The following is a 24,203-nucleotide window of genomic DNA, read 5'->3' as shown; positions in this document are numbered from 1 at the left end:
AAATTAAAAACAATTTCAAACTTACCATATTCGAATACTTTTATCACAATTATTTAATCAATTCATAAACATCGAAAATTTCAAAATAATTATGAAATACCGCTATGTATGAAGGATATAATTAACAGAAATACTAGTATTTCGTAGAGTTAATTGCAATAAGTATCTATAAAATATAAGCCAAAATTTAAGTTACTCTATATTATAAGTATCACCGAAAAACCAACCCCTCGGAGAAAGCAAACCAAGGTTTGAAAAGCAAATGGCAACAAATGCCTGCTTTGCGAAACCCACCAAACAGAGGTCACGAAAACTCGATAGCTTCAAACAATAACAAAGCCTTTCCTCGTTACCACTGCTCTATAAAAATACTAAATAGCAGCTACTAAGCTTAATCCACCACGCGAGAATAACCCATCTGGGATGGTGGACACCATCTGCTTTAAAGTTATATGCTAATTACTGCTTTGTTTCAATCAGATAAACCAGCTTTACTCTTGAGATGCTGCTTGAAGTCCATGATGTCCCCTTCCCATCGTGTTGCAGCTTGATTTTCACACACCCATATCTCCTCGGCTACCTGGTTTATCAGCCGGAAATCGTGACTCACCAGTACCAATCCACCATCCCACTCGTTCAATGCTTCCGCCAGTGAATCGATCGTCTCGATATCCAAATGGTTAGTGGGCTCATCTAGCAGCAGCAAGTGGGGTTGTCGAAATGCTAACCACGCGAAGATGACTCGACTCCTCTGTCCATCAGATAGGTTCTTCATTGGCATCACTTGCGCTTTCCCTGACAATCCAAACTTCCCAATTGCACCTCTCATCTTCTCTTCCTCATTTCCAGGGTATTCTCTTATCATGTACTGGAGAGCTGACATTTCCATATCCAGTTTCTCTGCCAAATGCTGATGGAATTGTGCAATTCGCAGATGGTTATGCCGTCGGACCATTCCATCAATAGGAGTCAATTCACCTGTCATCAGCTTCAGCAGTGTACTCTTCCCTGCACCATTAGGTCCTACTAATGCTATCCTTGAGTCCAAGTCTACCCCAAAGTCCAAGTTCTTGTAGATCAGATTCTCAGGCGTGTATCCGAAAGTAACTTCCACAAACTGCAGTACCGGTGGAGGAAGTTTTCCAACATCAACAAATCGAAACACCAGAACCTTGTCCCTGACTACCTTCTCCGTGAGTCCACCTCGCTCCATCTTTGCCAATGTCTTCTCCTTACTCTGTGCCTGCCGGGCTAGTTTGGCTGACCCGTGACCGAAGCGAGCAATGTACTCCTTCATTGAAGCAATCTGTTCCTGCTCCCACTTGTATTGTTTCATCTGGTTCTCTTCCAATTCAGAACGAGTTTGAACATACTGATCGTAATTGCCGGTGTACAACTTAAGTTTTTTGTTTTGCATGTGGATAATGTTCGTACAAACTCCGTTCAGGAAATCCTGGGAATGTGATATCACCACAAGGATACGATCAAATTTCTTCAAATTTTCTTCCAACCAGACACAAGCTTCTAAATCTGTTTCCCATTAAACCAATTGTAAGCATCAGAATTGAGAATCATAGTGAAAATGTTCTCCATGTCAAACTTAGGCCGTCTAACAAAATGACCATTAAAGACCTAACTAAAAGATCGGTGGGCTATGAAGAAAAAAAAGGGTGGATTCAAGAATAGACTTCATTAATTAAAAATATTAATAAACGGCATGAAATACACATAAAAAACACAGAATACCTACCTAAATGATTGGTTGGCTCATCAAGCAAAAGAATGGTGGGATTCATGAATAGAGCCCGTGCCAATGCAATCCTCATTCTCCAACCACCAGAGAAATCTCGGGTTTTCTTTGCCTGCATCATCTTGTTGAAACCGAGTCCAAATAAAATTTCAGCAGCACGTTTCTCAGCAGTTGATGCATCTAAGGCATCCAATCGCTCATAAATACGTTCAAGTGCCTCTCCACCACCATCATCCTAAAACAAAATTAATGGATAACAAAACAGAAAACGAGGTTATAATGCATTTTTTTATGAAACTTAGCATGATTACAACACTGGGTTTGCTGAATAACCTGTGCTGCCAAGATTTCTGCCTCTTTCTCCAACTTCAACCTCTCTTCATCACAACTTATGACAGCCTGCAATGCAGACATATCTGAAGCTTCAATCTCCCTCGTCAGGTGATAGATATCCATGTGCTCCGGAATTGGAAGTTCACGCAACCCTATTGCAGTAAGCAGCGTGGATTTCCCACAACCATTTAATCCTAGCAAACCGTAGCGTCTGCAAAGATAATATGAAATAGACAGGGGTCTCATCAGATAAATATCCCAAAAAAGATTTTACAATGAATATTCCTAAGCAACATGATATAAGGTCATCAGACCTGCCATAATTAAGCTCCAATGTTGAATCAACAATAAGATCATGTCCGTGGAAAGTAACTGATAAGGACTCTATCTGCAACAAGAAAATCAATTCACCATCAACATAAATTATGATTCAAGGACACATCTTGAATCAATCAAATACATCAAAACTTTTTAACTAATTTCTCTATATTCATAAATGGATCATCCTAAACTAATGAATCGTTCCAGTATTAATTTTTGGAAGCTAAAAATACAAGCTTTACACTTCTCTTCTTTCCCTCAAACAATTTAGCATAAAAAGAAGAGTGTGCCAAAACAATTATTTGGAAATATCCTATTTTTAAGCATATGTTGTTCGGGTTGCCTGGCAGCATCGAGATTTTACTGTATTTAATAAAAACTCCATATTAAGTCTGGGTTTTAAATCTTCAAATGGATCATGACTTCAAATTTTGTAACTTAAAATATGACTAATTTAGTAAATGATACGCAAGTGGACTGAACAGGTATCGAGAAGGTTTTGAGTTACCGTTTAGAGAAAATGATTTATTTATTTTCGTACATGATTTCAAATAAGATTTTGATTATCTTTAGGACTTCGAGTGGATTAATTCCTATTCATTGATTTCAGTTTAAGGATTTCAGGCATGCGATTAGATATTGCTTAACTGTATTTTAAGAAACAAATAAAATACAATCACATTTAATCTCACAAAGGAAGGAATCCTTCCAACTTACACGAATATCTCGGGAAAGAGGATGCGAACAGAGAACACCGGTACAGGTCCGATCGGATATCTGGAGCATACTAACTTTATCAGAAACCTTATCAACGCCGTTCTCCGCGGTCGCCGCAGCTGCCGCCTTGGAAGATGCAGCGGCTGCAGCAGCCTTCCCTCCTCTTTTCGCAGCGGCAGCAGCCTTCTTCTGAGCAGCCTTCTTCTTGCTCGCGTCCGACACCATCTTCAAATCTAACCACCACAACAGACCTAGAACTGCAATTAATGCAAAAAAGAAAAAAAGAAAAAACAGGAAAGTTAAATCCGAAAAGAATCAATACCTCCGTTACTCGAGGGAAGATCAGAGAAGGTGATAATGGATCAAAGGTTTGGGCGTACGGAAATTTGGTGCTACTGTGCCTTGCTGGAGAGATACAATTAGACGTAAAACTCCGAAAAATAGGGTTTCTGAATTATAAAAGCTTTCAGAAGAGAGGAGAGAGTTTTGTTTTTGAAGCGAGTAAGAATGATGGAAAGAGGTGAAAACACGTGTGCGGTTTCGATTTTTAACGGACTCAATTCCAACCAAACGGTATCGTGTTATGTTTATAATTCAACCACGTCTCTTTTATGTTAAACTTTGATTGAAGGTTGCCTCCCTATCTTCCAGCTAAACGGTGTCGTGTTATGTTTATAATTCAACCACGTCTCTTTTAGGTTTAACTTTGATTAAAGGTTTTATTCACATTTTAGCCCCTAAACTTTCCCTATTTTCCCATATAGGTATGTAAACTTTTTTATCCCAAATAGGTACGTGAAATTTAACTCCGTTAACTTTTTTAGTCCAAGTGAATAACGTCGTTTGGAAAAAAATCCTGACCAATCCAGCTTTGGCACGAGTATTATTCTTCCATGTCAAATATTTAAAAGTATTTACTGTACATAAATGTTTTACTTCTGTAAAGTAACAGAGAAAAAGAGATTATATTCATATGTTTGTTTTCTTCTTGTTCTATTACAAGAATCTTGAAAAAAAAATCTAGATTTTGTTTTTATTTCCGTCGTCCATTTTCGTTATCAGATTACTAGAATTTTAAAAATAAAATACTGAAAAGTGTTATAGAAAAATTAATAAAATAATAAATAAAAGTTGATAAAAATATAAGAGAATTTTTCTCATTTTTATTTCACTCGTAAGGATTCTATTTATAATCTATAAGTAATTAACATTCAATATTAACATTCAAGCAATACCATAAATGAAGCTTACTTAAGTGCTTCATTAACGCATATATTAAACATTGCATAATGAATGGGAGGTTTTACCTAAAAAATGAGGGGATTAGAATATGGACATTCACATTTATTTATAACACTCCTCTTTAAATGTCCACTAGAGAAAACAGTGTCTCATTAAAACCTTTATTAGGAAAAACCCTGTGGGATAAAAACCTAATGAAAGAAAAAGAGTACACAATCTCCTATTACAAGTTGCCTCGTTAAAAAACTTTACCAGGAAAACCCAGTGGGACAAAACATTAGTTAAAGGAAAAGAGTACAACGTGTTTTAGACTCCCCTAATGACGACATCACATTATATCTTTGAGTCCATACATTCCAATCTTGTTTCGTAGTCTTTCAAATGTTGAAGTTGGCAATGCCTTGGTAAAAAGATCTGCTAAATTATCACTAGAACGAATTTGTTTAACTTTTATGTCACCTTTTTTCTTAAGATCATGACTGAAGAATAATTTTGTAGAAATATGTTTCGTTTTGTTACCTTTGATATAACCACCATTTAATTGAGCTATACATGCTGCATTATCTTCATATAAGATAGTTGGCATATTTTCCTGTAAAGGCAAATTACATATCTTCTGGATATGTGGGGTTAATAACCTTAGCCAAACACTCTTTCGGCTTGCCTCATGCATTGCAATTATTTCAGCATGGTTTGAAGAGGTGGCAGCTAATGTTTGCTTTGTCGAACGCCATGATATGACAATACCTCTACATGTAAATAAATATCCCGTTTGAGATCGATCTTTATGTGGATCCAATAAATATCCAGCATCAGCATAACCAACTAATAGGGATTTTGAATCATTTGAATAAAATGACCCCATATCAATGGTCCCTTTAAGATATCTAAATAAATGTTTAATTTCATTCCAATGTATACGTGTTGGAGAAGAACTAAATCTTACTAACAAGTTTACAGCAAAAGCTATATCAGGTCTTGTGTTGTTTGCAAGATACATCAATGCTCCTATGGCACTTAGATATGGTACTTCAGGACCAAGAAACTCTTGACCATTCTCACAAGGATAAAATTGATCTTTATTCACATCTAATGATCGTACAACCATCGGGGTACTCAATGGATGTGCTTTATCCATATAAAATTTATTTAAGATCTTTTTCGTATAAGTTGATTGATGGACATGAATTTCATCTTTTAAAGGCTCAATCTGCAGGCCAAGACAAAATTTTGTTTTTCCAAGATTTTTCATCTTAAATTATTTTTTTAAAAAATAATTTACTGCATTTTGAAGCTCTTCAGGAGTTCTAATAATATTTTGATAATCAACATAAATAGCAATTATCACAAAATTTGATTCAGACCTTTTTATAAAAACACATGGGCAGATTGGATCGTTTTTATAACCTTCTTTTAACAAATATTCACTATGACGATTGTACCACATACATCCAGATTGTTTTAATCCATATAAACTTTTCTTTAATCTGATTAAGCATTTTTCCCGAGAAACTCTATATCCTTCAGGGATTTTAAATCCTTCTAGGATTTTCATATAAATTTCACTATCAAGTGTACCATACAAATAAGCTGTAACAACATCCATTTGACGCATGTCCAGTTTTTCACATGTTGTTAGACTAATAAGGTATCTAAATGTGATTGCATCCACCATAGGAGAATATGTCTCTTCATAATCAATGCTAGGTCTTTGCGAAAATCCTTGTGCTACAAGTCGTGATTTATATGTTACGACTTCAGTTTTCTCATTTCGTTTTAGTACAAATATCCATTTATATCCTACCGGCTTTACATATGTAAGAGTTTGGACTATAAGTCCAAAAACCTCATGTTTAAAAAGTGAATTTAATTCTGCTTGAATTGTGTCTTTCCATTTAGGCCAATCTTTTCTATTTCTACATTCCTTAGTAGATTTAGGTTCAAATCCTCATTTTCTTTTGCTATTTCAATAGCAACATTATAAGCAAAATTATTGTCGGCAACTATATTTTTTCGGTTCTATCTTTTTCCTAAAGTAACATAGCTTATTGAGATTTATTTGTTATCACCATTTTCAAGTACCTGAACCACTTTTGGGGTTTTTTGATTAGTTATATCTTTGGTCTGTTCTGGCGCAGTTGCCTCTACAATATTACTATCTTGAATAATTGTTCATTTCCTTTTACAAGGATTTTTAACTTTGGAACCGATTGGCCTTCCATGCTTCAGGCGTAGATTACTTTCTTTTGCACTAACAATTTGCCTTATTGGGATATCAATTCGTATTGGAGTATTTTCAGCTGGTATGTGAGATTTTGTAATTCTCTTTAAGTCAGTAAATGAATCTGGCAGTTGATTGGCAATGTTTTACAAATGTAGAATCCTTTGAACTTCTTGTTCACATTAACTTGTATGAGGATCTAATTGAGATAATGATGATCCATTTCATGTAACTTCTTTACCAATTGTACTTTCTCTTCCCCTAATGTTGGGAATGTTGTTTCATCAAGATGACAATCAATAAATCATGCAGTAAATAAATTTCCAGTTAATGGTTCAACATATTTAATTATAGAAGGAGATTCATAACCAACATATATTTCCAACCTTCTTTGAGGACCCATCTTTGTGCGTTGTGGTGGAGCAATTGGAACATATACTGCACATCAAAAAATTCTAAGATGAGAAATATTTAGCTCCTGACTAAATGCTAATTGTAATGGGGAGTACTTATTATAACTTGTTGGTCTTAAGCGCACAAGTGCTGTTGCATGCAAAATAACATATCCCCAAGCTGTAACAGGAAGTTTTGTTCTCATGAGTAATGGCCAAGCTATTAGTTAGAGGCGTTTGATAAATGATTCAGCTAAAATGTTTTGTGTATGAACATGAGCTATAGGATGTTCAACTTTTATCCCAATTGACATACAATAATCATTAAAAGCTTGGGATGTAAACTCACCAGCATTATCAAGACGAATAGTTTTGATTGTATAATCTGGAAATTGTGCTCTTAATCGAATTATTTGAGCAAGTAGTCTCACAAACGCCGGGTTGCGAATCAATAATAAACATACATGTTACCACCTACTAGATGCATCTATTAATACCATAAAATATCTGAATGGTCCATTTGGTGGATGAATGGGCCCACATATATCACCTTGAATACGTTTAAGAAATGTGGGAGATTCAATCCCAACTTTAGCTGGTGATGGTCTAATAATCAATTTTCTCTGAGAACAAGCGACACAAGATAAATCTTTGAATTCAAGAATCTTTTGGTTCTTTAATGATTCTTCGCATCATAATAGATCCAGGATGGCCTAATCGATCATGCCAAATAGTAAAAGTATGTGGTTCTACAAACTTCTGGTTTGTAGTAACATGTGACTCAATTGCATTAATAAGTGTATAAAGCAGACAACCTCTCCAAAATAGATTTTTTTCCACATTCAACATTTGTAATATATAAATATTCAACAATTTTTTCATTTATAGTCTCAATATGATATCCATTAAGACGAATATCTTTAAAACTCAATAAATTTCTTTGAGACTTAGTGGAATATAAAGTATCATCAATGACAAAATTTGTACCTTTAGGTAATAATATAATAACTCTTCTAGAGCCTTCAATAAGTTTTGAACTACCAGATATTGTATTAACATTGGCATTACTCATTTTCAAATGAGAAAAATATTTTTTATCTTTGAGTATCGTATGTGTTGTAGCACTATCTGCAAGACACATGTTTCCATTGATTTTGGGTCCATCGAAATTTTGTTAAATATTCATATTCTTTATAAAAACAAATAAAATATAATATGAGAAACATTGCAACTATTTATTAAATATATAAATTATTCTTTATGCAAGAAAATAAAATATACTTTAAACAACATAAAAATGTCAAAATAACATCAATTTTTCTAATAATTCTCAAAGAAATCTCTCACATCTAGGTGAGTTATATTATTAAGGTCATTAAATTTACCACCCTTGTAGGCATAGTTAGTTTTAGTATTTTAGTGAATATCTTCATCTTTTGTCTCCATTTCATCATTTTGGGATATAAAATTTGTCTCCATATACTTTCCCTTCCTTTTAATGGATGCTTGATAAAGTTTCACTAAGTGCTCAGACGTACGACAGGTACGTAACCAATGCCCCTTCATACCACATCGGTAGCATATATTCTCAACAATCTTTGAAGGATTATTTTGACCACTTCGTTCTTATCTTTCATTGTTATTCTTTTTCTGGTGGTTAGAAGTATCATTGTTATGACCACCATGATAACGATTACTAATACATCCTAGACTACATCCCCCGCTACATCCACGACCACGGCCATGACCTCTATATTTTCTATTTTCATAATTATTGTGTACTGCTACATTCACTTCAGGGAATGGTGCAGAACTAGTGGGACGAATTTCATGATTTTTCATCAATAGCTCATTATTTTGTTCAACCACCAAAAGGCATGAAATCAATTCAGAATATTTTTTAAAACCTTTTTCACGGTATTGCTGCTGTAGGAGTACATTAGTAGCATGAAAGGTTGAAAATATTTTCTCCAACAAGTCCTCATCAGTTATGTTTTCTCCACATAATTTTAGTTGAGAACTAATTTTGAAAAGTTTTAAATTGTATTCACTTACAGTCTTAAAATCTTGCAACCGTAAGTGCCTCCAATCATAACGAGCTTTAGGGAGTATCATAGTTTTTTTTTTGGTCAAATCGTTCTTTCAAATTTTTCCACAACTCAAGAGGGTCTTTCAAAGTGAGATATTCTATTTTTAATCCTTCATGCAGATGATGACGGGTGAAAATCATTACTTTTGTCTTGTCTTGATTAGATGCTTCTTTATCTACTAATATAGTATTTCCTAGTCATTTGACATCTAGGTGAATTTCAGCATCTAACAATCATGACAAATAATGCTTGCCTGAGATGTCTAAGGCCGCAAATTCAAGTTTGGCAAGATTTGACATTATAATCACTTGAATCAAAATAAAAAAAATATTAGTAAAATAATAAGTATTCTCAATCGTAAAATAATTCAATTATATATACCAAATTTGCTAAATAATAATATGTATGTCAAATATTGGCATAAAGAGGAATAGTGAAAATAATAACTTAACATAAATTAAATTAACTGAAATTTCTTTTAATAAAAAAACATGTATATATAATTATCATTATTAGATTTTAATTGTAAAAATAAATGTGCAAATGTTACCCAAAGTAAATATTTCATCCGAAAATAAAATAAAAGAATTATGAAAATCATTATCGTATATAGTTTAACAAGAGTTATATATGGACAAATTATATAAAGTCGAAATGACGTGAACTTCACTATGAACTCGTAGAAGCTCGTACTGATAACGTGCTATAGAAAAATTAATAAAACAATAAATAAAAGTAGATGAAAATACAAGAGAATTTTTTTCGTTTTTTATTTCACTCAAGTAAGGACTCTATTTATAATTTATAAGTAATTAACATTCAATGCAATACCATAAATGAAACTTACTTAAGTACTTCATTAACGTATATATTAAACATTGCATAATGAATGAGAGGTTTTACCTCATAAATGACGGGGGGATTAGAATATAGACATTCACATTTATTTATAACAAAAAGGACAATATCGAATTAATTTTTTATATTGCATGGAAAAAAATTGAATTCAATTGGAATCAGATTCTTTTTTATATGAATTGGATTGAATTTTTCCTTTTTTAATTTTAATTTTATAAAAAAAATTATGGCGTATAAAGTTTTGGAGTTCGTATTGGTCAATTTTTTTCATAAATGGTCTATTGAACTTTCAATATCTATTTTAGGTGGTTCTCATCCAATTAATATAGTCGTCATGTTTTCTCATTAATGGATTTAATATATGCTTTCATGCATGCTTTCTAAAAATGCATAATTGTCAACCTCTAGTATAGGAGGTTTTGAAGTAGATTAATCTTCTGTAGCTTGAGTTTAGTAATACTAGAGATCTCCACTAGCTACTTAAGTGGCAAACTCTGATACTAATTGATACTTGAAAATAGTTGTTGAGATATAAGTTATGTGCTTAAAAGCACTACGTGAAATAGAAAATAAACAAATGAGACGAAAATTGTCTACGCAGTTCGATTTCCTTACATCTACAAAGTCTAGCTCAGTGAAAAATATTCACTATCTTTTAACACTTATAACAAGTGATCCTCAACTATCACCCGTCCATAGCAATTTCTTCACCTTTGCACCTTAAAAATGAACCTTTCACCTTTAAATTCAACGCTTAAACTCAACAAAAAAAAAATTCATAACACAAAAAAGTTTACTATCAGTGGACATTTCCTCAGTGCACTCAATCTAACATTATTTATGGTTACAAATCTTTTCAGGGGCTTTGAAACATGACAGATGATGTATTGAAATATTATTCAAAGTTGATCTAATGTTTTTAGTAATAAGCATTTCAGGTTTACAATTTAAGCAAGTTCGGGCTTTATTTTATCTCATCTGTTTTATTTCATACAAAGAGATAACATTCCAATGGAATTTGGGTCTCTTTCAGTCTAATTCAGCAGCTTCTCCAGATTTTCGTTCAATCTCCATTGCGAACCCCATCAAAAATACTTCACCAAAATCCAACCTCAAACTAGAACAAGTTTTCAAACAATTCCCTCATCATCTCTATTTGAAGAAGTTTAAAAAGCTCTCTATTTGAAGAAGTTTAAAAAGCTTAAAAGGGACAGCACTTTTATTTCTTTAATTCTTTCTAATCTCATTCTCTGTTGCAACAGAAGGCTAAAAGAACAAATTTTATACTAGGATTCTATTGACATTGAAATTTACTTAAATTATAAAATGAATAATTTAATTAGTGAAATTTGCAATGGCATCATGTGGCTTACAAGCCTTTGTTGCTGGAACAGCTTCGAGAAGCCTTTTCGGTTTGTGCTCCACTAAAATTCATATCCCTGCATCATCTGAACATGCTTCCATCATGCGCTCCCTCGGCCAACAACTCTCCTATAAACAACTCCAACAAAATGATCAAAGACATCGACGCTGACGGTGATGGGTTCAATAATTGTGAGGGATTTGTCCAGCAAAACACCAAAGGAGTCAATTCCAACGCAGTGAGAAATTTTGGATGAAGCCATGAGAGAAGAGAGGAAGCCAAAGATGATTTCGGTTTTGGGGGAAGATTTTGATGAAGTTCAAGAACTTTTGGATGGAGAAGAGGGGAAAGTTTAGGGAGCTTCGGCGTAAGAGAGGGGTGATAGAAAATATCGGGTTTAAGAAAGTCTCTGTACTTTTTTATCCTTCTCATGCATTCTGCATATTGTAATGCTTAAATTATTCATAACCCTCTTTTTTTAAATAGAGAATAGAAAATATTACACGCATAATACCGTTCAATCTGAAATCCAAGTTAATGCAAGAAAAATACAGCATAGGACTGATTATATGATGCCAAATCCTCAGCAGCACAATGCCTCAAAAGCTTTAAACCTAGAACAGGTATCACCGAACAACCAACCCCTAGGAGAAAGCAAACCCAGGTTTAAAAAACCAAATGGCAACAAATCCTGCTTTGCTAAACCCACCAAACAGAGGGCACGAAAACTCGATGGCTTCAAACAATAACAAAGCCTTTCCTCGTTACCCCTGCTCTATAAAAAGACTAAATAGCAGCTACTAAGCTTAATCCACCACGCGAGAATAACTCATCTGGGGTGGTGGACACCACCTGCTTTAAGTTATATGTTAATTACTGCTTTGTTTCAATCAGATAAACCAGCTTTACTCTTGAGATGCTGCTTGAAGTCCATGATGTCCCCTTCCCATCGTGTTGCAGCTTGATTTTCACACACCCATATCTCCTCGGCTACCTGGTTTATCAGCCGGAAATCGTGACTCACCAGTACCAACCCACCATCCCACTCGTTCAATGCTTCTGCCAGTGAATCAATCGTCTCGATATCCAAATGGTTAGTGGGCTCATCTAGCAGCAGCAAGTGGGGTTGTCGAAATGCTAACCACGCAAAGATGACTCGACTCCTCTGTCCATCAGATAGGTTCTTCATCGGCATCACTTGCGCTTTCCCTGACAATCCAAACTTCCCTATTGCACCTCTCATCTTCTCTTCCTCATTTCCAGGATATTCTCTTATCATGTACTGGAGAGCTGACATTTCCATATCCAGTTTCTCTGCCAAATGCTGATGGAATTGTGCAATTCGCAGATGGTTATGCCGTCGGACCATTCCATCAATAGGAGTCAATTCACCTGTCATCAGTTTCAGCAGTGTACTCTTCCCTGCACCATTAGGTCCTACTAATGCTATCCTTGAGTCCAAGTCTACCCCAAAGTCCAAGTTCTTGTAGATCAGATTCTCAGGCGTGTATCCGAAAGTAACTTCCACAAACTGCAGTACCGGTGGAGGAAGTTTTCCAACATCAACAAATCGAAACACCAGAACCTTGTCCCTGACTACCTTCTCCGTGAGTCCACCTCGCTCCATCTTTGCCAATGTCTTCTCCTTACTCTGTGCCTGCCGGGCTAGTTTGGCTGACCCGTGACCAAAGCGAGCAATGTACTCCTTCATTGAAGCAATCTGTTCCTGCTCCCACTTGTATTGTTTCATCTGGTTCTCTTCCAATTCAGAACGAGTTTGAACATACTGATCGTAATTGCCGGTGTACAACTTAAGTTTTTTGTTTTGCATGTGGATAATGTTCGTACAAACTCCGTTCAGGAAATCCTGGGAATGTGATATCACCACAAGGATTCGATCAAATTTCTTCAAATTTTCTTCCAACCAGACACAAGCTTCTAAATCTGTTTCCCATTAAACCAATTGTAAGCATCAGAATTGAGAATCATAATGAAAATGTTCTCCATGTCAAACTTATGACGTCCAACAAAATGACCATTAAAGACCTAACTAAACGATCTCGGTGGGCTATGAAGAAAAAGAATGGTGGATTCATGAATAGATTTCATTAATTAAATATATTAATAAACAGCATGACATACACATACAAAAACACGAAATACCTACCTAAATGATTGGTTGGCTCATCAAGCAAAAGAATGGTGGGATTCATGAATAGAGCCCGTGCCAATGCAATCCTCATTCTCCAACCACCAGAGAAATCTCGGGTTTTCTTTGCCTGCATCATCTTGTTGAAACCGAGGCCAAATAAAATTTCCGCAGCACGTTTCTCAGCAGTTGATGCATCCAAGGCATCCAATCGCTCATAGATACGTTCAAGTGTCTCTCCACCACCATCATCCTAAAACAAAATTAATGGATAAAAAAACAGAAAATGAGGTTATAATGCATGTTTTTGATGAAACTTAGCATGATTACAACACTGGGTCTGCTGAATAACCTGTGCTGCCAAGATTTCTGCTTCTTTCTCCAACTTCAACCTCTCTTCATCACAACTTATGACAGCCTGCAATGCAGACATATCTGAAGCTTCAATCTCCCTTGTCAGGTGATAGATATCCATGTGCTCCGGAATTGGAAGTTCACGCAACCCTATTGCAGTAAGGAGCGTGGATTTCCCACAACCATTTAATCCTAGCAAACCATAGCGTCTGCAAAGATAATATGAAATAGACAGGGGTCTCATCAGATAAATATCCCAAATAAGATTTTACAATGAATATTCCTAAGCAACATGAAATACGGTCATCAGACCTGCCATAATTAAGCTCCAATGTTGAATCAACAATAAGATCGTGTCCATGGAAAGTAACTGATAAGGACTCTATCTGCAACAAGAAAATCAATTCAACATCAATATAAATCACGATTCAAGGACACATCTTGAACATACAGAAAGGTTCTTTTACCTTCAATAATGGAATATATCAAATATATCAAAACTTTTTAACTAATTTGTCTATAGTCATAAATGGATATTCCCAAACTAATGAATCGTTCCAGTATTAATTTTTGGAAGCTAAAAAGACAAGCTTTACATTTCTCTTCTTTCCCTCAAAACAATTTAGCATAAAAAGAAGAGCATGCTTCAGAAGAAATATTTGGAGATATCTTATTTTTAAGCATACGTTGTTCGGATTCCCTGGCACCATCGAGATTTTACTGCATTTTATAAAAAGTCCGTACTAAGTCCGGTTTTTAAATCTTGACATGGATCATGATTTCAAATTTTGTAACTTAAAATATGACTAATATAGTAAATGATACACAAGTGGACTGAACAGGTATCGAGAAGGTTTTGAGTTACTGTTTAGAGAACATGATTTATTTATTTTCGTATATGATTTTAAATAAGATTTTGATTATCTTTAGGACTTCGAGTGGATTAATTCCTATTCATTGATTTCGGTTTACGGAGTTCAGGAATGCGATTTGATATTACTTAACTGTTTTTTAAGAAACAAATCAAATATTAACATTTTCTGCAACAATCAAAAAAAAAAAAGAAAGAAATAAATCACATTTATTCTCACAAAGGAAGGAATCCTTCCAACTTACACGAATATCTCTGGAAAGAGGATGCGAGCAGAGAACACCGGTACAGGTCCGATCGGATATCTGGAGCATGCTAACTTTATCAGAAACATTATCAACGCCATTCTCCGCGGTCGCTGAAGCTGTCGCCTTGGAAGATGCAGCGGCTGCAGCGGCCTTCCCTCCTCTCTTCGCAGCGGCAGCAGCCTTCTTCTGAGCAGCCTTCTTCTTGCTCGCGTCGGACACCATCTTGAAATCTAACCACCACAACAAATCTAGAAATGCAATTAATGCAAAAGAAAGAAAATTAAATTCGAAAAGAATCAATATCTCCGTTAGTCGAGGGAGGATCAGAGAAGGTGAAAATGAATCTAGGGTTTGGACGTACGGAAATTTGGTGCTACAGTGAGCTGCTGGAGAAATACTATAAGACGTAAAACGCCGAAAAATAGGGTTTCTGAGGTGTGGAAGCTTTCGGAAGAGAGGAGAGTTCTGTTTTTGAAGCAAGGAAGAATGATGGAAGGAGGTGAGGACACGTGTACGGTGATATCTCCACCGGTTTCTTTTTTAAACGGACCTCAGATTGCCTTAGTCAAAACAAACGTTGTCGTTTCGAGGTTTTTAATTCTACCACTTCTCTTTTTTGGGTTAATTTCTCCATACATCTTTAAATTATTATTAAATTTCAAATTCATCTCTATGCTTCAAAACATTATCTAAAAGTACAATTATTGTATATACCCCTTGATGGGTTTATAGAATGTGAATGATTAGTTTCAAGTAAAAGATGTGAATGATTAGTTACAATTAAAGGTGTTCATGGGCCTAACTGGTTTCATGCTAGACTTAGCTAAAAATTTAAGCTCGTTTATTAGGCTCGGACCTAGTCTGGTTCCAAAAATAAACCTAAAATTTTACCTAAACCTAGCTTGAATAAAACATTAAAACCTGTGCTCGACTTGGCCCGTATTAATTTTATATTATTTTTATATAATTTTAAATATATATAATACATCAAAATACAAAAACATCAAAATAAATATTTCCTAACAAATTGAAATTAAATTTTAAAAAATATGTAAACACTAATATAGATACAACTTAATAAGCTAATGTGTCTAAAATAATAATAAAATTAACAACAAAATAAATTTTATACAATATCTAAATAATAATAATAAAATAATAGTTACATAACAATAAAATAATAACAAAATAAAAAGAAAACATCAAGAAGACAACATTAATTTTTTTTATCTTTTAATGATTTCGGGCTCAACCAGACCCAGACCAAAAATATCCTGAGACTGAACCGATTTTTTAAACGGGCTATATTTTTCTGTCCAAATCTCTTTTTTTTTTTTTTATCTATATTTTTTACCAAACCACTCTTCACGAGTGGGCCGTCATTTTTCCGCCTGAAAGCCGAACATCCCTTTCCCTTTTCCTTTAGCTGTTCGCCGGCAAAGTTTTGTCATCTATTTCCATCAGCTTTCCGTTTTCACTGCTTATCCTACGCCACTAGGTCCACCACCTCTTCCGTTGTGGTAATCATCCTTCTCCATCGGGAACATTGGTACTCATGACCCAGTTTGTCTTCTGTCTCTCTCCACCTCCCTCATAACAAATCCCGCCACCTCATCCACAAGGTAAATCGTTTCCCCCCTTTTTAGTCCCTCTGTAGCCATAATGTGTGACGATTCATTTCCCCCCTAAGCAGTGTATAGAAACTTGCAGCTATGGAAAACCTCTCTTAACCTCTGTATATCCTTGATAATAGCCCCAATAACCGAATCATCTTCCCGATCGCTGCACAACTTTTTCACTACTTTTTCACAGCTTTTTTAAAACATCGTATTGAAGTTATTAATACGATATGTACAAACATGTTTACAAATTGATATATATATATATATATATATATATATATATATTTTTAAATATTTTCACGATAAATCCAAGTTATACTTAACTAACAAGGTTAACAAAAATATCTGATTAATTCATTGTTGATATTTTGAAAATTCAAGTAGGATATATTGAAGTTTGGACTAATTTGAAATTGTAACAATAGTTGGGGATGTATGGTAAAATTAATCTTTTTAGGGCGGATATGTTGGCCTGACCCATTTATCTGTTCTCACTTTCAGTTTTCACTGATTGTATCTGCAAAGACTGCAGTTTTCTTCTATTCGCTAATTGCTCTATCAGTGCATCAGTGGTTTCCTTTGGATTCTTCTCTTGATTTGGGCTTTCCGTTTTTTGGTAAGTTTTTTCTTTTCTTTTTTGGCCTTTTTTGTTTGTTTTGGGTTTGAAGTTAAATTTTATTTTGTAGCGAAGTTCATTTCTCTGCTGCCTGAATTTGCTTGTTTTCATATTTGTTAGAACGTAAAATGTTTGATCATTTGCCTCAATGAAAATTGAACCTTGTTTAGCTAAGTAATTTTTATATTCCTGTTAAACCCAAGTTCTTTTTTTAATTAATCTCAATTTTCTAAATTCCGAATCTTTGGTCATTGGGTTTCTGGTTAAGTAAAACCTTCTCTTTTGAATGAAAGATTTAAGTTCAGATAGAAAATATATGTTTTAGTTTTCTGTTTGTGTTGTTTATGGCTTTGCCTTATGCTATACATTTTGTAGTAGTTCTAAGTTAGAAGATTTAAACCCATAGTGGCATTGCTTGAAAGGGTTCAGTACTTGAGGCTCTATAAGAAGCTTAATTCACACTTCATGCAAGCATTTGCTTTTTTTCTTGTCACATTTTCTCTTCTTTCTGGAAACAAACCACTCTGGACCATCAGTGTATTTTAAGCTTCATGATATACTTTCCTTTTCCTTTTTCTTTTTATGAACAGGTACCCTTACTATAAAACCATTCATCGAAGATGAAGAGTGGAAAAAAAAGTGCACCTGTGAGGTCATTCACTAATAAGATTGTCCATACATAACCATTGATCAATACATTTAGGCAGATCATGCTACCATATAAAATTACAACCACTTCTCAATGTAGCAAAACTAGCTAGAAGATGAGTTGGTTGATTCCGTGACCTAAGTACATGTTTAAAATAAACCATCCCCAAACTAGAATAAAAGGACTTAATGTAAGTAATTAGGTGCCCTAGGCCTGACACTACACGGTCAGTGCTTGTAAAGTACCGAATTATCACCAAGTGAATCACTTTCTATAACGATTTCTAATACACATTTCTAAAAGCCATTGAACTCCAAACAAGATAGCATAAGCTTCCAACATAAATATATTGGCAGTGCTAATTTGCAACCGGCACCTTGCATTGACAATGTCTCCATTTGCATCTTGAATCACTGGCCCGAGCCCCAACTTATTATTACTATACCTCTGCCAGCATCAACATTAAGCTTTAAAAATCCATGCCATGGTTTTTCTTATTTCTTTGAGTTTCAATAAGTTTAACGGGTTATCGAAGATTGATGTTGCTCTTTCTTCCTTGGATGTTGGTGGTCTAGTAAAACCTTCCATGATATGGCATAATGTTATTGAAAAAGTGTTTACTCTGCTTACAGAGCTTATTGAGATGCTTACATGTAATTCTTGCTTTCTCTTTACTTCGTCATTTGAACTGCATGGTGAAGATAAACTATTGGAGATAAAGTTAGAAGTTGGGTTCATTTAATATTATATTGACTTGAGAATTTAGGCCGAAGCCTTGTGTTGTATGACATGACAGTTACTTTATTTGCTATATACATTTGCAACACATCCTCAAGAATTCAGATACACCTCCTCTGCATCAACTCAATTGAAACACCGTTTCTTATCTTTTTCTTTGTTATGAAAACGCCCATTTCGTGAGTGAATGAGGGATAGAAGAATCAAAGAAGGGAGATTTATTCAGGTCCAAGTATGTAAATATACATCTTCCGAGTTGACCTTGAGATGTTCTTTTGTCATGATTCCTAGGGTGACTGTGAGGCAGTTCCTAAAGTTTTCTTCAAAATTGGCTATAGTTTTTCTAGTAGTCTTATTACATAGAATGCATCACTCATTGTTGAAACTCAATTAATTGCTATTAGTTCACTATAATGATTTTGTTAAAATAGGGAAAATGCACAGATAAATAGAACAATGATACCGTTGTAGGACTTGGTAGTATGCCACAAAGGGCAGATAGAAAAGGAAATTTGAAATCCAGTGTTATCAGATGTCTTGAGGTAGTGTAACAAATTAACTTGGAAAGTTTTCAAACTTAAATTTTGTCAATAATGTCTGTGGATTGACTTTAGAAATGGTGAATATGTTTTTGCCACCATTGTAGCACAACGGTATGCTATTCTTCAATTTGGCTGCAACTTAGTGAAATGAAGCGCTATGTTATTATAACGCATAAACGGCTAAACTTGGTATTGTTTTGTTATGTTAAACAGATTGTTTGGGAACTCAAAAGGATGACAGTTCTGAAGAGGTATGTGCTGAGGTTGTTCATATCACTTAAGTACATAACAGCAAATGTCGTGGACAGAAATAATGGACGGATAGTTGCAACAGCATCAACAGTTGAACATTCCATCAAGAACTCATTGGAGTGCGGCCGGTCTTGCAATGCCAAGGCAGCAACCGTTATCGGTGAAGTATTGGCTATGCGACTCAAGGTGGAAGGTCTTGAGCAAGGACAGGGAAGAGGGATTCATGTTGATGTAAACAAGGAGGTCGAGAAGAAAGGCTTTAAGAACCGAACCAAGGTCTGGGCCGTTGTCAATGCCCTTAAGAACCATGGAGTTAAAGTCGTTCTCGAAGATAATGAAGACAATCCATCACGGCCAAGTTTCTGATATAGTTTTTGACACAGTACAGGGAAAAGAAACAAAAGCTAGATAATTTATGGATGTATATTGTATACTACTCTTGTTTCATAAGTAATTTCCAAGCCTGGGAGTTCCACAATGGAACCCTGCAACTTGGAAAATAAACATGTTTCAAGACATGTTTGAGCTCCAGTTTCATGTTTCCCAAAAGAAATAAAATATTTTTTTATGAAATTAAATTGAGTGAAAATATTATATTATTATTATTGCTTAACATTGTGACAAACAAAATCCAACCCCAGCGAAAAGTTAGTTGAATCATAATGACCAAAGGATACTTCCATGTTCATATTCCAAAGAAGTTTGTGCTGATTCTGCATCTGGAATAAAGTTCAAAATCCATGCAAAGTTATAACAATAATAACTGCACTAATTTTAAATTTTTTTTCAAAATTCTATAAGCTATATTAATGTCTGAATTCAAAAAAGGAAATACCTTTAACACCTTTAACATATAACTTTTCTTTAACACTTTTTCCTTTTTATTTATCGGGCAATATCCATATAAAATTGGATTCTTTTCTCATGCATGAAAAATGAATCCTTTTTTCTCTTTAACTCTGTTTTTTTAATGTTATCTACTTCTTTCTCACATGGGATTGAGCTTATGCAATCATCACTTCTTTAAAGGATTCAAAAGACTCTTTAATCACATGGATTTGGAATCTTTAAAGTAAATTTCCCCCCCTTTTATACTCTTTACGTTACAAGGAAGAACAGTCTCTATTCATCCATGACATTAAACACTCTTTTCTTTTTCTTTACAATGTCAAAAACTGTAATTTTTTTTTTTCGTCTAAGATATCTTAATCATGTTGGACCACAATTAAATCTAGAATTGAAATGAACTGGATTCCCGAACAGAGACAACGCTTTCTCAATGTTATTTTCTCCAATCCACGAGACTCGAACCTGAGATCTTACTTAAAAAGACACGTGGAACTCCTTATAACTTAATAAACATTATTAAATTCTCAATTTCTTAATAGTCAACTTGTATTCATTATTAAACTCTAGTCTCGAAATTTCTTGGTAAGTAGGTGGAATATTCCTCCATTTTCTAAAGCTCCAACCCTTTAATTTCCCTTTCTTGTCTAGCAAACAAAGAAATTTTGGAATTATTACAGACAACACTAAACTTGTAAAAGAACATAAATTGCTACCTTTCCCACTCCTTTGTGGAAGTTTCCCCTTAATTTCACAAGGGAAAATAGGGGCACTGGAAGGAGGGTTTGAGCTGCTATATGCTGCATGAAATGGCACATTTAGGCATCATCATCACCATGATGGGATTCATGTACATGCATGCCACCCACATCATGACTTGACATGTGCACATGCAAAAGAGATAAGCTTGGGAGGGGAAAAAAGGGGTTAAATCTACATGGCACTAAATGATGGGTTTCATTGAAAAATGGAGAGAAAATTGAATATGCTTGCAGAAGGAAATTGTTTGGAGAAAATGGAAGCTCAAATACTGCCAATAAAACATTTGATTGAAAGAAAGAAAAAGTAACACTCACATCATCATGAATTTTCTTTCTCATGTTCACTTTTACAAATTTTAGATAATATAGGTCAAATACATCATATTCAGCTCCAAGAATTAGTCATTATATTTTAATTTATTATAATTTGGTCTATTTACTATTGTTAGTGCTATACCTACCCTATATCATTTAAAAGGTGAAATTATAGTTATCAAAATAATTAATTTTCACTAAGTTGTTCTTTTATATAAAAAAATCAATTGCTTTTTTTAAAGCGAAAATTATAATTCAATAATATATAACAATATCCTAAACTGTACCAAACCTTACAATGGGGGTGATGGCAACATCCAACATGAAGCATTGGCTTGTTGGGTGACTGATTGCCTAGTGTTTGTCCCTTTTTAGCCTTTTAGTAAACTTTGTAGTAATAAGTTATATTGTATTTTTTAAATATTAATTTTATTATAGGTTTTTATCATATATGTTCCTTTGATACAATGCCTAGAACTACTTACGTCTTCTTGGACTGACAACAATACCGATACTAATCGAGTTAAGACTCAATCAGTAATTATATTGCATTTTGAGCATCAGAAACTTACGAATTTATAAATTGTAAAACGGATATAACATAAAATTTCAGGAAAGGGAGTAGAAAGAGCCAATGTACATTACAGCAAATTGCTCTTATCATGTATCCTGTTCCCTAACCAGGACAGCAAAGAAATAGGTTAAAAAATGGCTTGATGCTGAGCACACCTAATAACGACACACAGAAAGTAAAGGGGTTTTATTCACAAGGTTCATAGGCCTGCCTGTTTTCTTTGAAATAATTTGGTAGGTTCTCTCCTCCCCTATTATTCACACCCTTTTGGTCTAAGGGTTTTAAATTTGGGATTTAACTTTTTTTTATCTTAATTTGATTTTTTATTTTTATAATGTTATAGTAAGTCCAAATCGATGTGTTAATTCCTGTTGTTAAAGTGTTAACAATATTATTTATTTGATTTTAGAATGTTATAGTAATCCCTCTCTAACCCACAAATAAAAGTATAATATATTTTAGTGCACTCGAGCTCACTCCATCCTGCATTAATAACAATACTTACGTTAATCGAGCTAAAATATAATCAGTAAGTATTAACAATATTATTAGTTGCTAATAATGTTAATAAATTCGTGAAAATCATTGAAATATTAATATTGTTATCCAACTTGTGAATTTCTTTTTTGTTGTTGTTGAGTTAACTTACGAAAAACATGATTAAAATAGAGAATAAAATGATATCCAATTAAAGCAAACAAACTAAATTGGTTAAAATACGTCATAAATTTTTGTACTTTTCAGTAACTTTGGAATTTAGTTCTTGTACTTTTATTTTCTAAGAATTTAGTCTTTCTATTTTTAAATTTTAAAATTCAAGTCAAATTATTAACATCGTTAAATTTATTGGTATGACATTTTGAAATTTAAAAAATACTCACTTGATAGCAATTTAATTAAAAAAAAATGTTGTAATGAACTTAAATTTAATAAAATAATCTTTAGCAATGTTAATAATTGAACTTAAATTTTGAAATCCAGAAAGTAAATAAACTAAAACCCTAAAAAATAAAAATACGTGGACTAAATTCTAAGTTTACAGAAAGATACAAGAATTTATGGCATATTTTAACTAATTAAATTCTACAAGAGGGATTAAAACTGAATTAGGCCAACCCTTTTAATGACATTTTTTATGCTGTCGACCCAAAGAGTGTCTCTGCCAATTCATTTGTTTTGGTGATTCAGAGTGGGAGGGAAAGCTTTTGCATATTCACAAAAATTCATGCAAATATCAAATTTGTTCAATCTTAGAAGTTTTTCACTGATACGAGATTTATACATGTGAATTTGGCAGTAGGTTGGATTGATTTTGGATCGGGGTCATTAAAGTTGGGTCAATTCGAATTTTAAAAAAAAATTATATTATTTCGAATTTGAGTCATTCTAGACTCTGCCCATTCAAAGTTACTTGAGAGTATCTGAAATCATTTTAGGAGGAGTACAAAAATGAACAAAAGTGAATAGATTTGCAAGCAAATTTGAGTCAAAGAGGAAATAAAGTGTGAAGCTGTTATGATTCAAAGAAAGCAGCCTCGTAAGGTTGCAGACATTGATTGCGAACTGCAAATCTTAATTGTTCATCACATTGAATGGGGTGATGGGTAGGTGTAATCTGTACGTGCGTTTATGACCAGATGTTTTAAAACAATCGTGTATGCTAAAATCCTCTCAATAATCATGTTTTTAAATTTTCGCATTTATTTCAATTGCTTGAAAAACAAAAAGAGTGACTCCACTTTATCTTCTCCCGTCTCAAATAGTAGTGAATATGAGTTGAGTCTCGGTCTAAAATATATAATGTAAGTGTTTGGTCGAATCAAGTTTAATCAAGTGAAAAAATATTAAATTGATTAGTCTTATTTTATCAACTTAATTTGATTCGAAAATTTTTCGAATCGAGTCGAATAAAATTAAGTGAAATTGTTCAAGTTAAATTAAAAATATTAAACATGTCAATTTAAAATTTTGTTACAATATAATTAATTCCATACTAAAACACATAAATTTAAAACTATATATATTTGAAAACTTTTTCAAAGCAAATATATGTATTTTAGTATAATAAACTTAAATTGTTAATTAACTTATTTAGGTCCATAAAATTATTATTTTAAAATTATTTTAAAATTTTAATTTTCTTTATATATTTGAAAATATTTGAAAATTATTTTGAATTATTTTTATATTTTTGTTGAGTGATACCAATTTACTCCTTTTTGAAATTAAAATATTCATACAAATCTATTATTCAAGTTATTTGAATTATAAAATTTAATTCAATTTGAACTCGAAACTTAAATAACTTGATTCAAACTCGAAATTTAAATAACTCAATTCAATTAATTCAATTTTTATTTTTACACCTAATGTCATATT

General features: G+C 33.6%; 3 protein-coding genes across 6 annotated transcripts; 1 reads left to right on the top strand and 2 right to left on the bottom strand.

The window, feature by feature from the left end:
* Nucleotides 1-38: 38 nt before the first annotated feature.
* LOC108483360 (ABC transporter F family member 1) lies at nucleotides 39-3,704 on the bottom strand. Of its 3 annotated transcripts, none has more exons than XM_017786712.2 (6): nucleotides 3,444-3,704; nucleotides 3,122-3,354; nucleotides 2,398-2,471; nucleotides 2,084-2,294; nucleotides 1,751-1,985; nucleotides 39-1,530 (listed from the first exon to the last, which is right to left on the bottom strand). In XM_017786712.2, exons 2-6 carry the CDS (start codon nucleotides 3,344-3,346, stop codon nucleotides 473-475), a joined length of 1,803 nt encoding a protein of 600 aa, XP_017642201.1. In that variant the 5' UTR covers nucleotides 3,347-3,354; nucleotides 3,444-3,704; the 3' UTR covers nucleotides 39-472. The 3 variants fall into 3 exon arrangements, with proteins under 3 accessions (XP_017642201.1, XP_017642202.1, XP_052882509.1); XM_017786713.2 differs by having other exon boundaries at nucleotides 3,122-3,372; nucleotides 3,444-3,698; XM_053026549.1 differs by having other exon boundaries at nucleotides 3,122-3,378; nucleotides 3,502-3,698.
* Nucleotides 3,705-11,745: 8,041 nt separating this feature from the next.
* Nucleotides 11,746-15,451, bottom strand: LOC108483251 (ABC transporter F family member 1). Of its 2 annotated transcripts, none has more exons than XM_017786538.2 (6): nucleotides 15,271-15,451; nucleotides 14,907-15,157; nucleotides 14,103-14,176; nucleotides 13,789-13,999; nucleotides 13,455-13,689; nucleotides 11,746-13,231 (listed from the first exon to the last, which is right to left on the bottom strand). In XM_017786538.2, exons 2-6 carry the CDS (start codon nucleotides 15,129-15,131, stop codon nucleotides 12,174-12,176), a joined length of 1,803 nt encoding a protein of 600 aa, XP_017642027.1. In that variant the 5' UTR covers nucleotides 15,132-15,157; nucleotides 15,271-15,451; the 3' UTR covers nucleotides 11,746-12,173. The 2 variants fall into 2 exon arrangements, with proteins under 2 accessions (XP_017642027.1, XP_017642029.1); XM_017786540.2 differs by having other exon boundaries at nucleotides 14,907-15,139.
* Nucleotides 15,452-16,227: 776 nt separating this feature from the next.
* On the top strand, nucleotides 16,228-19,906 carry LOC108481009 (uncharacterized). The gene is made up of 3 exons (XM_017784169.2): nucleotides 16,228-16,531; nucleotides 17,033-17,147; nucleotides 19,290-19,906. The coding sequence occupies exon 3, from the start codon at nucleotides 19,311-19,313 to the stop codon at nucleotides 19,692-19,694; it is 384 nt and encodes a 127-aa protein (XP_017639658.1). The 5' UTR covers nucleotides 16,228-16,531; nucleotides 17,033-17,147; nucleotides 19,290-19,310; the 3' UTR covers nucleotides 19,695-19,906.
* Nucleotides 19,907-24,203: the final 4,297 nt, after the last annotated feature.

The sequence above is a fragment of the Gossypium arboreum genome, chromosome 1, assembly GCF_025698485.1.
Source record: "Gossypium arboreum isolate Shixiya-1 chromosome 1, ASM2569848v2, whole genome shotgun sequence".
Taxonomy (NCBI): domain Eukaryota; kingdom Viridiplantae; phylum Streptophyta; class Magnoliopsida; order Malvales; family Malvaceae; genus Gossypium; species Gossypium arboreum.
The sequence above is the reverse complement of the archived record's forward strand: the minus strand, read 5'-3'. Positions and strand labels throughout refer to the sequence as shown.

What these genes read in the sequence shown, in the direction of transcription:
- LOC108483360 (XM_017786712.2), bottom strand. Translation starts at nt 3,346, where the DNA reads ATGGTGTCGGACGCGAGCAAGAAGAAGGCTGCTCAGAAGAAGGCTGCT. An exon ending in CTCTTTCCCGAGATATTCGT is followed by an intron (nt 2,472 to 3,121) that starts GTAAGTTGGAAG and finishes TTCTTGTTGCAG; the next exon opens with ATAGAGTCCTTATCAGTTAC. An exon ending in TTGGAGCTTAATTATGGCAG is followed by an intron (nt 2,295 to 2,397) that starts GTCTGATGACCT and finishes TTATCTTTGCAG; the next exon opens with ACGCTACGGTTTGCTAGGAT.
- LOC108483251 (XM_017786538.2), bottom strand. Translation starts at nt 15,131, where the DNA reads ATGGTGTCCGACGCGAGCAAGAAGAAGGCTGCTCAGAAGAAGGCTGCT. An exon ending in CAGAAATCTTGGCAGCACAG is followed by an intron (nt 13,690 to 13,788) that starts GTTATTCAGCAG and finishes ATTTTGTTTTAG; the next exon opens with GATGATGGTGGTGGAGAGAC. An exon ending in TGAGCCAACCAATCATTTAG is followed by an intron (nt 13,232 to 13,454) that starts GTAGGTATTTCG and finishes AATGGGAAACAG; the next exon opens with ATTTAGAAGCTTGTGTCTGG.
- LOC108481009 (XM_017784169.2), top strand. Translation starts at nt 19,311, where the DNA reads ATGACAGTTCTGAAGAGGTATGTGCTGAGGTTGTTCATATCACTTAAG.